General features: G+C 39.5%; 1 protein-coding gene across 1 annotated transcript; it reads left to right on the top strand.

Annotated features, from left to right (window-relative positions):
• The first annotated feature begins 1213 nt into the window (after positions 1-1213).
• sh3bp5lb (SH3-binding domain protein 5-like, b) lies at positions 1214-9911 on the top strand. Its single transcript, XM_028400889.1, has 6 exons — positions 1214-1474; positions 1758-1820; positions 3335-3463; positions 6312-6473; positions 7903-8076; positions 8639-9911. The coding sequence occupies exons 1-6, from the start codon at positions 1214-1216 to the stop codon at positions 9239-9241; spliced, it is 1392 nt and encodes a 463-aa protein (XP_028256690.1). The 3' UTR covers positions 9242-9911.
• The last annotated feature ends 2824 nt before the right edge of the window (positions 9912-12735 follow it).

The raw sequence follows: 12735 nt of genomic DNA, 5'->3' as shown, positions 1-12735 counted from the left end.
TGAAGCACTGGCAGAGGGCAGTGAGAGTAAGATATCAGCAAATAAGATCACCCAGTCTTCATTGCCACACATTTTTTTAGCCATCCTAATATGTTACGTTCACTACAGCATAGGCTAAAAAAATCAACATATCAGATATTGCCCAAATTAATCTCCATATATCCCTACCTGATGTTCTCAGGTAAGCAACAAGCAAATTTACACTGCTCAAAAAATAAAGGGAACACTAAAATAACACATGGATCTCAATGAATGAAATATTCCAGTTATTCCAAGTAACTTTCATTCATTACATAGTGGAATATGTTGAGAGCAAAATAACAAAAACATGATCAATGTAAATCTCAACAAATTGAGCAGTGTATTGCATTTGCATTATAACATATATATATATATGTATATATATATATATATATATATATATGTGTATATGTGTATATATATATATATATATATATGTGTATATATATATATATATGTGTATATGTGTATATATATATATATATATATATGTGTATATATATATATATATGTGTATATGTGTATATATATATATGTGTATATATATATATATATATGTGTGTGTATATATATATATATATATATATGTGTGTATATATATATGTATATATATGTGTATATATATATATATGTGTGTGTATATATATGTATATATATGTATGTATGTATGTTATGTTATATTGGTAACAAAACGTCTTGCACATTATTTCATATACAACTCCATAAAATACACTTTCCATATTAACACTCACTTCAGCTACAAGCTGTGTTTGGCCACCTCACAGGGGGGCAAACACTGTCAGGCTTTTGGACCCCTGGAAGCCTAGGTCCAGCCCTGCATACAAACATTTTACGTAACATAGAATTATCTTTAGCCTGTCTTACATTTCGAGACATACCAATGAAATAAATGACTTTTTAGGGGGGAGAAAACAAAAACCAAAGCAGTGCAGGGGAGAGTGCAGCAGCGCGCCGTGTCAGGTGCAGCTCTGATGCAGCAGGATGACTGAAGCAGCGGAGCTACGCAGTAGCGTTAGCCTGAGGATGGTGTTGGTGTTGTAGACACAAGGCAACGTTTGGATTCTCAAAGTACGACTATGTGATTTATAGTTTTTTAGTAACGTAAACATTGACTAAATGTCGTCCCGGGGGGCCTAATGTAACGGAACAGTTGAGAAACAACAGGCCGCAGATGAAGCCAGGGACCTCGCGTGAAATTCCGAAGGGTGCGGGGTGCCTGAAACCTGCCGGTCTGCGGGAAGAGACCCCAGGAGAGGAGGCAAAGGGCGGAGAGGGGAGCACCGTGATGCTGAAGCGGAAAGGAGAGGAGCAGGGCACCGCGGAGGAAGTACCAGCGCATGGTGAGGGTCACGGAGAGGCGGAGAACAACATTACATCTGGAGAGGACGAGGAGGACGGCAAATACGAGGAGGAGTTAGACCCAAGGATTCAGGTATATTATCAAACCTGGGAATATCTACATGTATATAGCGTGTGATTTCATCAAAGGAGCTGCTGCCATGCGTTGTTTATTTAGCGGGGCTACAGCTAACAAACATGCCAGTTCAGACAGCAGCCTGCTCCCTCCACAGGGACCGACCGGCTGGATGGACCGCCTCACGCCCACATCCCTGTCCTAATGCATGGAAACATTAGAGCTGCTTTATAACCAGCAGCCTTCCATCCTGTCTGCTCTGCTCTTGTTTGTAACACATCACACCTCTCTGTGTTTTCAGGAGGAGCTGGAGCATCTCAATGTGGCCAGCGATGAGATCAACAAACTGGAGCTGCAGCTGGATGTGAGCAAGTTGTTTGTGTCCAGTCAGAAATCAGGGGCTCCCATAGATCACATGCCTCAGAATGATTAGGCACTTTTAGATGTGAGATATTTTCTGAATCTGTTAGCAGAGGTATTGCTGGAAGTGATTATAGTTCTTACAGCTCTTAGAATGTCTATTTGTCCATCCAGTCATCTGCTTCACCTCCAACAGTGCTTTAGTAATAATAATCTTTACTTCATTATTTGTTAATGATGTGAATGTTATCCATGCAAAGCAGTGTAGGTCTGTGGTTGTTCATGAACATAAAAACATAAAACGATGTGTCACTAATACAACTATCATTTATACTGAGCAGCTCAGGAATGGCTCCAGTGTCTGGGCCCTCAATGACAGAAGTCATGCTTCTCAAAGAGAGGGGACGATCCACTGTTTAGGGGATCATCAAGAAAATCCCAAACCCCAAATTCACTTGACACACTTGTGGGACATATTTAATAGATGGAATTTAGTTCGATGGTTGATTTATTACGTAAACTAAAAGTTACTCACATCTTTTTTACTGGCATAATATCAATATTAATTATGGTGTTTAAAATGACCCAATAGAGAGAATCACCAGATGTTCAAAGGAAACTGATGCCAAACAATGGTGTAGTGGTGGTGGTGGTGCAAATGCTCTGAAGAAAACAAAGCCATTGTTGTTCTCAGTTAGTGAGGCCTTAACCTAAATGAATCCTCAGAACTGTCTGCATGTTAACAGTGATTTATTTGATATGTAACTTTTGAGCTTCACTGAACTCCTGGTGGGAGTCATCCTTCAGTCAGTTCTATTACATGCACATCATGTGCTTTTATGTCATGTTTTTTATTGTAGTCTAAAGATATAATATTGAAAAACAAATTTTATATGGTTCTGTCCTCATAATCCTGACAGTGCCTGTGTCCATTCGTGTGAGTGGTGCTGAGGTGTGTGGGCGGCTGTCCAGGCTTCTGATTTAAGATGGCACTGGCTTGTGACACAAAGCAGTCATGCCCTTAATAAGGCAAAACGTTAACTTTATTATAAATATATCAGGTGAGTTGTATGTAAACGTACCCCTGTACAGATGTAATGAACAGGGAAGACCAAAGGATCCTTGACGTTACAGCAGTAAGGCTATCACTTTAAGATGGCCCAGGAATCAGTCTCCTGCCACAAAAGAAGCCCTGCACTTCACTGTTGCTGTCATCTAGTTAAGTTACAATACCAAACACAGATTTTTGTATGTTTTGTGGCTCAGCTGGTCATTCTCACAGTGCAGTAAGTCATCTAAGACCACCAATCTGTGAGCAACATCTTCCTTTGTTAATACTAATTCATCAAAAGAGACGTTTGGACATTGTCCACCTGCTGTCACACTAGACCCAAAAGAATTACCCTGCTCAAAATGTGTGTATACTTGACATGTGGTTGTCCTATCATTAGCTTATCATAGTGTAATTGCTTTGCAAATTGTATGTGATTTGCAGTGTTTTGTGTTTGCTCGCTGCAGGATGCTAGGTCCAGCTACAGGAGGATTCTTACTGACTCTGCCAGGAAGCTCAACGCTCAGGGATCCCAGCTCGGCGCCTGCATTGAGAAAGCAAGGCCCTATTACGAGGCTCGCAGACTTGCCAAAGAGGTGCGTGTTGTAGTGGGTTAGGGGAGACTGCATGGATTACTATAACACCTATATATAATATCTGGCAATGTTTACTTAGTGTTGTTCAACTTCATTCAGTGTAATTATGTCTGAAAGGCACTGTGGCTGTGGCTCAGGTGGTAGAGTGGGTTCCCTACCAATTTTCAAGGTTGGTTTGATCTACTAGTGTGGTACGTATTTAGACTATTTCCCTTTGGGACCCATAACAGAAATGATTTATTTTTAACATGCACATTCAAAATATTAGTAAACAGTGGGACAACTGAACTTTTTAGCATTTGAATAACAGCATGTTGTTCAAATGCTACCATAGTAAAGATGACATATTTGATGTTTATTGCAGCTAAAACTGATGAAGAAAATACTGCGCTAACTTATACTGAGGTTTTTTAAAATACACCACTGCTACAGTGTGTTTATAGTAGAGATGGCACGATACCAGTTATTTATGTCTGATACCGATACTACAAAATTTATTTATCTGCCGATAGCGATTCCAATCCATCTTTTGAACAGGTTTTAAATAATATATTTGTATGGATTCCTACACATTAGCGTTGGCCTCCAAGATAAGCTAAGCATTTACCTGATATTGGACTCGAGGATTTTTTTTTTCAATGTTTCAGGGGACCAGTTGCTTAGATTGAAACTCCTGGAAATGAGTATGATGAAAGAGACATTCATGTACAGTTTTAAATATATTTTTAATATTATATTTATAAACTGAATTTACCTGCAGATTGCATTTTCAGCCAAACGCATTTCCTTCAGCACATAAACATGCAGAAGTTTCAAAACTACACACACATGCCTTTTTTAGGAATACAGATTGACAGGAATTATATAGAGTTGTAAAGACTAATATTGTTACATTAGAATAGAGAGTTGGATTAAGTATTTATTCAGGTCTGGTTGTTACTGTAAATATGCTGTCATATGCTGTCTATTGAGCATCAGCAAGTGGTGGCTGAGATTAAATGACTGGTGTGCAGTGAAAGCTAATTAATCGTTTAAGACGATTTAACCCTTAAAGGAATGGTGCACCAGAGGCAGTTATGTTTAATCAGTCATTTGAACTAATGAAAATTGTGAGAAGAGGGAGCAGAGGTCTGATTGAAAGCAATAAAGCAAATAATAAGTTATTAGTATAAACTGTTAGGCTCTGACGTTTGCAGTTATAAAACTGCAAATGACAAAACATTGCTGCATCATATAAGAAGCCATTTCAGTAATGAATAACCTATGACATATTAAATACATTAGTGTGGCATTATAAAAAAATATCTGGATTGCCATGGTCTTCATATGTAGATTCCAATAGTCATGTAAGCCACAGCACCCTTGACACATTGATGGTGATAGGACTCCATATAAAACACAGTGATCCACTCCATCATTACTCTTTTAGCACTGACCTTACATTTTTAGTGTCCTTATCTATCCAGCTGGGCCTTCCTGCTGCCTTTTCATACAGAGACACCTTTTCATGTGATCAGAACACCTTCACTTCAACAGCACATTGCAAACTAACACAGATACACCCTCTCTACAGGCTTTGACAGTGCATACTGAACTGCATGTCTGAAAGGATTTTGTTCTTTTTTTGAAGGGACACACAGGGATCAATATATATTATTGATTTAGCAACATAAAAGAAGAGATTAAAGTGTTTCTCAAAAATTCAATAGAAAGATTTCACTTACTCATTCATGCTTTTATGCAGTTTGCATACAGCTGAGTCACTCTGTGATGTCAAGTTGTATGCACACTCAGGTAGTACAACAGTTTTAGGCATAAACTGTGAGGCTGGCAGTTCAATGCCTGGCTGCATGCTGATGTGTTCTTGGGTTAGGCACCAGAAGTTGCTCCCAGTGGTTATTGGTGTATGAATGTGTGTGTAATTGTGTGGGCAAAGGGGTGAATGTGAAGCAGTGTAAAATACTTGGAGTGCCTTTGATTATTGTAGATAGCTATATAAGTGCAGACTATTTACATGGCACCTTGAACTTGGAACTTTTTTACTAACGTACTTTAAATATTGTGAATAAATGAATTTTACAATGTTTCTAAAATACAACAAAATGATATTTGATGAGGAGAGAAAAAGTTCAGTTATTGTCACTTTATCTTTATCTTCCTATGCAGATGATTATGAGTGAGAATAGAAAAAAAATACAGCTGCTTCTGAGCTAAGTATATTTATTTTGCAGGCTGCTGTTTGCAATTAAAGGTGAAATGTAACATCAAATCTGGTTAAGCCTCTGAAAAGCAATTTATCCATCAGAACCACACAAGTCTATAAATGTAGTATCCATAGATCTGACTCTGGCTTTTCTCACCTGATCTCAATGCAGATGTCTGGTTTATTACAATGGTGTATTAGGGTCACACACAGTCAGGTTCATAAATATTGGAACAGTAATAAGTATTTTAGTGTTTGGCCTCGGTAAACCACCACACTGAATGTGGAATGAAACACATACGAGATGATGTGAGTGAAGTTGGGAGTGTGCCATTAATAATATAATAGAATAGAATATAGAATAGAAATACTTTATTCGCTCCAACCTGGTTAATTTGCAGCAGCAATATACAGGCCCTCAGCATACTAAACATATACTTCTAATTGTAAACTAAACAGTATAGACATTATTTACAGAACTCTTCCTATTTAATCAGGAGTTATATAGCATTTCCAATACACACACGTGTGTGTATGCATTTATGCTGAAAGAATCTCTGTATCAACTTGTAACACACATGGAGGGCATCGTTTGTAGTGGCTTTTGGGATTAGACCCTTTAATGGCTTTTGTGTGTCCCCCCAGGCACAACAGGAGACCCAGAAGGCTGCTCTGAGGTATGAGAGGGCTGTGTCCATGCACACTGCTGCCAGAGAGATGGTGTATGTGGCAGAGCAGGGCCTGCTGGCTGACAGGAACACTATGGACCCAACCTGGCAGGAGATGCTTAACCATGCTACTGCCAAGGTAAACTCCCCTTCTCACTGAAATTGTGATGCATTTTAGGCAGCTTAGGAAACATGCATGAAACCTGTAGGAAACATGCATCTGATCATTCAAGAGAGAGAACAGAATGTGAGGATATTATTCACATCTTATTAGCTGTGGCAGTATCTTTTTTAATTGGAAAAAAAAATGTATATATATATATATATATATATATATATATATATATATATATATATATATATATAAACTGAAGAAGGATGCATGTTCAATATATTCCTTTGGGACTCCAGATAACATTCTCATTCCATGTAAATCTGTGTACCAAAACTGGAGCTGTAGTCCCTCAGCAGCTGACCTGCCTGCTACCTGCTTCATCTTGCATGAAATGTTGAGTATGTGGAGGCTCTTGTGGAAGCACTTGTAGCTGTAATTGCCTCATCTGGTTTAGTGTGGTGGGCCTCCTTTGTAAAAATGACTTATGGTAATAAACAAGCTAGGAACATCCAGGTGGATCATCTTAGCAGTCCTTGGCAGTGTACAATCAGAGTCATCATTTATTTGGCACCTAAAGCAGTCACCCCTAATTAAACCTTAATATAATCATATACAGCAGTAAACGATATACAAATCTGTATATTGTATCAAAACTTATATCAAATATCTATCAAGATAAAACAGTTTTTTTTACCAGGCTGTAAACATGTTTATATTTGCTGTAAAGTTGGACATTTTGACATGAAGCTCTGTGGGGATTGACACCATTTGTCAGCCCCAGGGGTTACCACATGTCTAATATCTTAACAATCAGAAGATACTTCTGTTTATCTCTACCATAAAGATTGAATGATGGAGAACTGCTGAGATGGTTGTCCTTCTGAAACATTCTCCTGTCTGTCTGAAGCTCTGATTGCAAGGTCCTCAGTCTCAGGTTCCACTCAGTTACTCAATTTGGACAGATGGCCACTCAAAGAAGGTAGCTTCAAATGGTTTTGGACTTCACAATAACTGAGGCTTCTGTGCTTAAGTGGATAGAAGCCCACCTGTTAATGTTGTGTGAAACCAGATGGAATCTGAAGCTTTCTCTGTGAAGTACAACACCGCAAACGTGCTGGAGGATGCAGAGAGAATGTCTGAAAATGTGCAGCATCATCCTCATTTGTATGATTATTGCATTCACTCAGGACAGGCTCCTCACCAGATCAACAAAATATGGCCACAATTTGTGGCAAATGGAATTAGCTTTCATTAACATAAGATACAAAAATGAGATAAATAAGATTACAAAAAATTTATTTTCCCTGTGAATAAAAAGATTTTATGTATTGGATGTCATGAGATGTTGATATATCTCATCAAGACAAAGAAAAGACACATATACCATATACCAGTGCAGGTATGAGCAATAAATGAAATATGAGTTATGTGATGATGCTCTGGTGTCGGTCAGGTGAATGAGGCAGAGGAAGAGCGTCTCCGCAGCGAGCGGGAGCATCAGCGGGTCACTCAGCTTTGCCAGGAAGCAGAGGCTCGAGTCCAGACACTCCAGAAAACCCTAAGAAAGGTCATCCTCAAATCCAAACCTTACTTTGAAGTCAAGGCTCAATTCAATCACATTTTGGAGGTGTGTATAATCTGTTGTTTTTATATATGTACAACACACCATGCATTCCCACCACACACAGATTACTTTCTGACAGGGACACAGCTTCTGATTTTGCAGCGCCTACACTGCTGTACTTAACCCGTGGCTACTTTCAGCAGCTATGTTTATGCATAGTCTGCAAAATGGACAATGGACACATCCACATGTTCTCACACATGGCCCAGAGGTATCACAAACTGCTAGTCCAAGCAGTCAACCTCAGTGTCTTTTATAAACATCTCACTTGTTCTGCAGATTAGGAATTTGTTATTTTTCAGATAAAGTTTATAGATTTTAACCTAGTTGAGGTAATTAAATGGGTTTGAATGTTATGTGATTTTTCAGATAGATACTTTATGATATTAAGTTATGGTGTTGACATGAAGGCACCACATTCATTTACATTCAGTTTTTACTTTTACAAAATTATGCATGTTAAAGGCTATGTCATACTGATGCAGGCTACACAATAGCAACTTACATCTAATATTATAAGTCTGTTGATCTATTTGTGCTGCTTTCAATGTTTTTTGTGTTTCAGGAACAAAAGGCTAAAGTAGTACAGCTTGAGGAGCAGGTGGCCAAAGTAAAAACACGATACTCTGTGGCCCTGCGGAACCTCGAGCAGATCAGTGAGCAGATCCACGCTCAGAGGGGGCGAAACAGGGCAAACAGAGGGCGTCCAGCAGTCTGTGGGGGGCGGAGCTCCCCTGTAGGTGCTGAGGCTGCCATCGGGATTCACGTCAGTACCTGTGTGGGAGTCAGTGGTATAGAGAGCAATTGGACAGATGGTGAGAAAACCCGGCTTTGGGTGGAGAGGCACAGAGAGAGTGGCTGGGGCCAGAGGGAGCGGCTGGAGGCAGAGCAGGCCGGTTCAGACTGCATGTCAGTCCTCAGCCTGCAGACCATCGCCTCCGACCTAGAAAAGTGTGACTCTGTTGAACACTTGGGTGATCTTAGTGATGCTGGAAGCATGCTGGGTGAAGAGTGGGACCATGGTGAGAAGCCCATTGAGAGGCCCGTCGGCAAGGAGGGGGTGACTGAGGGGCCTCAGCAGGTGGAGACCCCCCAGGAGAAGGGAGCAGTTTGTAAAGAGAAGCAAGAGAGTTTTGTTAAGCAGCACCACAGAAGTGTGAGTCTATGACAGCTGGCAGATCACAGTGAGTGTATGATCACAGGTGGAAGGCAGCTGTGAAATGCAGAGGCAAGCAGTGATTGACACAGCACCACACCAATGCTATGCTTAAGAATAGTGGGCAAGGGTGACAGGTACATCAGCTGCACACGCTGAATCTTTATGTGACAGCAATAACTAGAGAGAGCCGCCCCGGAGAAAGCACTGACCTCCACTCTGTACATTGTAGTGTGGATCCAGCGTGTGGCTTTGCAGCTGAGAGAAGCAAATTACTGAAGAGTATTAATATGCATTTTAACAGCAGTGCAAATACACAAGCTATCGTTTCATTAATATATCTAAAATATGCTTTTTTAGGATGGAATGTTGGTTCTTGTTTAGAGGGTCACTTTGCAAATTTTGATCCAACGCATGCGGAAACAAGGTGGTAAGAAAAGTTTAAACAAGCCTATGTTTGTCCAGAACTGTGAGTTTTACTGAAACAGCCTCCATCCCTCATTACTCAAAAACATGGAGTCATTTTTTATATCAACCTATCAGCTAGGTAAATGGCTGTGTTTTTTTTCTCTCTCTCTCAAAGAGACCTAGATCTTGATCAATTTAGGATCCATTCCACAGCCTTTCATTAAAAATAATGATTTAAAGAACAGATGAGAAAATAAAAGATTTAAAAATGTCATCATCTTCTTGATTTTGTTAACCAAACAAGCAAATAGAATATAATTTTTATAATGAATACTACTATCTATCCCATTTCCTACCTGCCACTATACAAGTGATTTTATTGTAAGATTTCCAATGCCTTATGAAGTGACTGGGCTGTCTTTAGTTACAGCACATACATTTCGTGTCACTTACTGTGTAGTTGGATGCTGGGCCACAAAGATACTGATCTGTCAGGTGAAGCTGTAGGTTTCACAGAATCAGCTGTTACACCAGGACCTCCAGTAAATAATCTAATTAAAGCTCAGGCCTGTTAAAATAATGAGGTGTATGTGCCATTTTAGCTGATTCTGTTAAGACTGAGACTGAGATCTGTCTGCCTACAGACAAGCTGTGATGTACCCTTAGCTGCTGAAGGTAATATCTGATGAACCTGAGAATGGACATTTTCACCCATGCCTTTAAACAGGGATCCATTAAATTTTACTGTGGATGTGCATTTATTTCACATTGGGACACCTGTTAATCTAATGAAACTCAGGTGTAATCACATGTTCTAAACAGAGGAAGGCCTCGGCTGACATAAACTTAATGAAGATAATTTAGATAAGATTAATTTAAAGGATCTTTCTTACTGTGTGCTTAGTATTTTGTTTTCACTTCTTTATTTTCACATTTAAACAACACTACTGCTCTTTGAGTTAGACTGGGATAAAGCCAAATGTTCTAGAAGGTGATTTATCTTCTTCTGTGTAAAGTGCCTGTAAGTTTAGAATTGGGTTGTGTTTTTTTTTGCCTCTGTCATTACTACTGCTGAAAACCATTGAAACTGGAGTGTGCTAATAGTCAGGAATTATTCTGGAAATGTTTAAGGTGCATTGGTATTTTTCTCAGGTTAGTGCCAGGGCAGGATGATCAGTGTTTCTACAACAGTGCTGATATCAGCAGTTAAACTGTCCTTCTGTTCTAAAGTTGAGCTGCACTTTAAAATAAACTGTGATTTGTTGGTCTTCTGTGGTATAGTGCTCTGAATGGTGCAGCAAGGGCAGACTCAAGTTCACTCTACACACTACACCCTGGATTTTAGATGTTTCTATTAAATACTCTACACGTCTGTACAGAAAAAAGAACGGAGCGCATATGTTTTAGTCCATGTTGGCTTTCATCAGTAAAAATTAAGCATGTTAGTGTTTTTCTGCAATTATTCTGTGTAATGATCAAGTGCAGGTCAATCCAGTCATAGATCAAGGATCTAGCTTCGTAGGGTAAACCCATTATTCTCTGTGAGAGTCTTGCCTTGGTACACTGAAATATGTACATCTACCGTATAATTCCTCTAAAACCACACGTTCTTTTTACCTTGCTATACATAATGACACATTTACTTTGTGTACACTGGACAGAGCCAGCTGCAAAGCTGTTTCCACCTAGAGGTTTTCCTTGTGATGCCAAGGCTGTGTGTGACTCCAGCTGTGTCCCCAAAAGTACAGGGTGAGTGTGTCTCCAGTAATGTGCCCCTTTTTAAAAAGGATGCGATGCAGGTTTTGAATTGTGCTGCACAGAGGTGGATGATGCTGACTGGTTTTATTGCCCTGACTGTCCATTGTCAGTCTGTTCTGCTGCTCTAAGCCGAAACATTAGTGTTATCCTAATAAATAAAAATGACATTTAGTTATTACAACAGTATCGCTTTTGTGATTTTCCAAAAAAGATGTGCTTGTTTCACAAATGTGTTACTTACTACATGTAGAATAACTGCAAACTATAACAGGTTACAAGATCAGTATATTAGGCATACTTGTTTTTACAGAGATATTCTGTAAATTTATTAAGAGTTTATTAACATTTGGTTCAGAGTGAATGTATTGTGAACAATGTATAATACTGCTAAGCATCGGATCTTATTTAACATTTAAATGTTACTTTATGGGACAATAAATAGCTGACACAATTAAAACTCACTTTGTTGTTCTGTATTGTATCACACAACCCTGGTGTGCCAATCCAGAGGCACTGCCCTTAGTGTCAACTCAATGTTGCATAGACCAAGACAGCCTCACAACATCCAGAGCTGAGGAAGAGGTAATGGTGCTAGTTTTTATCTTAGCGACTGACTCCAGTTATAGGCAGGCCTTGCCAAATCAACCCAAGTCCACTTCTTTAGAGGAACTTATGTTTGTAAGATTGAGAAGATCCTAAAAGTAGTCTTTCCACTGTCTGATCACTAGTCAAGGTCAACAAGAGTCAAGGAGCTGCCTGACAGTTTGCCAGAATCTTCTCAGAGTCTTTGTCTATGTATTTCGATAAGGTTCATTTGGTCTTCACCTATTTATGAACTATGATATAATTCTTTTTAGTCAGACCAGTGTTTCTTGTGTTTTACCTTGACATGTTTCGACTACTTCCTGCAGTCTTCCTCAGAAGTCACATGATGTTATGTGACGTGTCTGCCAGCTGATCTTATGCAGGTTGTGGCGCCAATACCCTGCCTGTCCTGCAATAAAACATACATCGTCGAAACAGGAAGATCATTCAGCACACGGAAAAAAGAACATAAAACAGAATGTGAAAAGGAATCAGCTGGGATGAGCACAAGGGCAACAAAACAAAAAGCACAACAAGAAAACCTGAAATCAGCAATCTCGGATCATTGCAAAAGAGAAAGGCACATTATGGACTGGGATGGGGCAAAAGTGATCGGAAACGAGGACAACAAATTCAAACGGTGGATTAAGGAAGCCATCGAAATAAGGAAGCGGGCCAATAGGACAATGAACCGGGACGAGGGAACTTTTACACTGTCCCACACCTGGAACACTGTCCTGAGGAGACCAGACTGC

The sequence above is a fragment of the Parambassis ranga genome, chromosome 2 (genome assembly GCF_900634625.1).
Source record: "Parambassis ranga chromosome 2, fParRan2.1, whole genome shotgun sequence".
Taxonomy (NCBI): domain Eukaryota; kingdom Metazoa; phylum Chordata; class Actinopteri; family Ambassidae; genus Parambassis; species Parambassis ranga.
The sequence above is the reverse complement of the archived record's forward strand: the minus strand, read 5'-3'. Positions and strand labels throughout refer to the sequence as shown.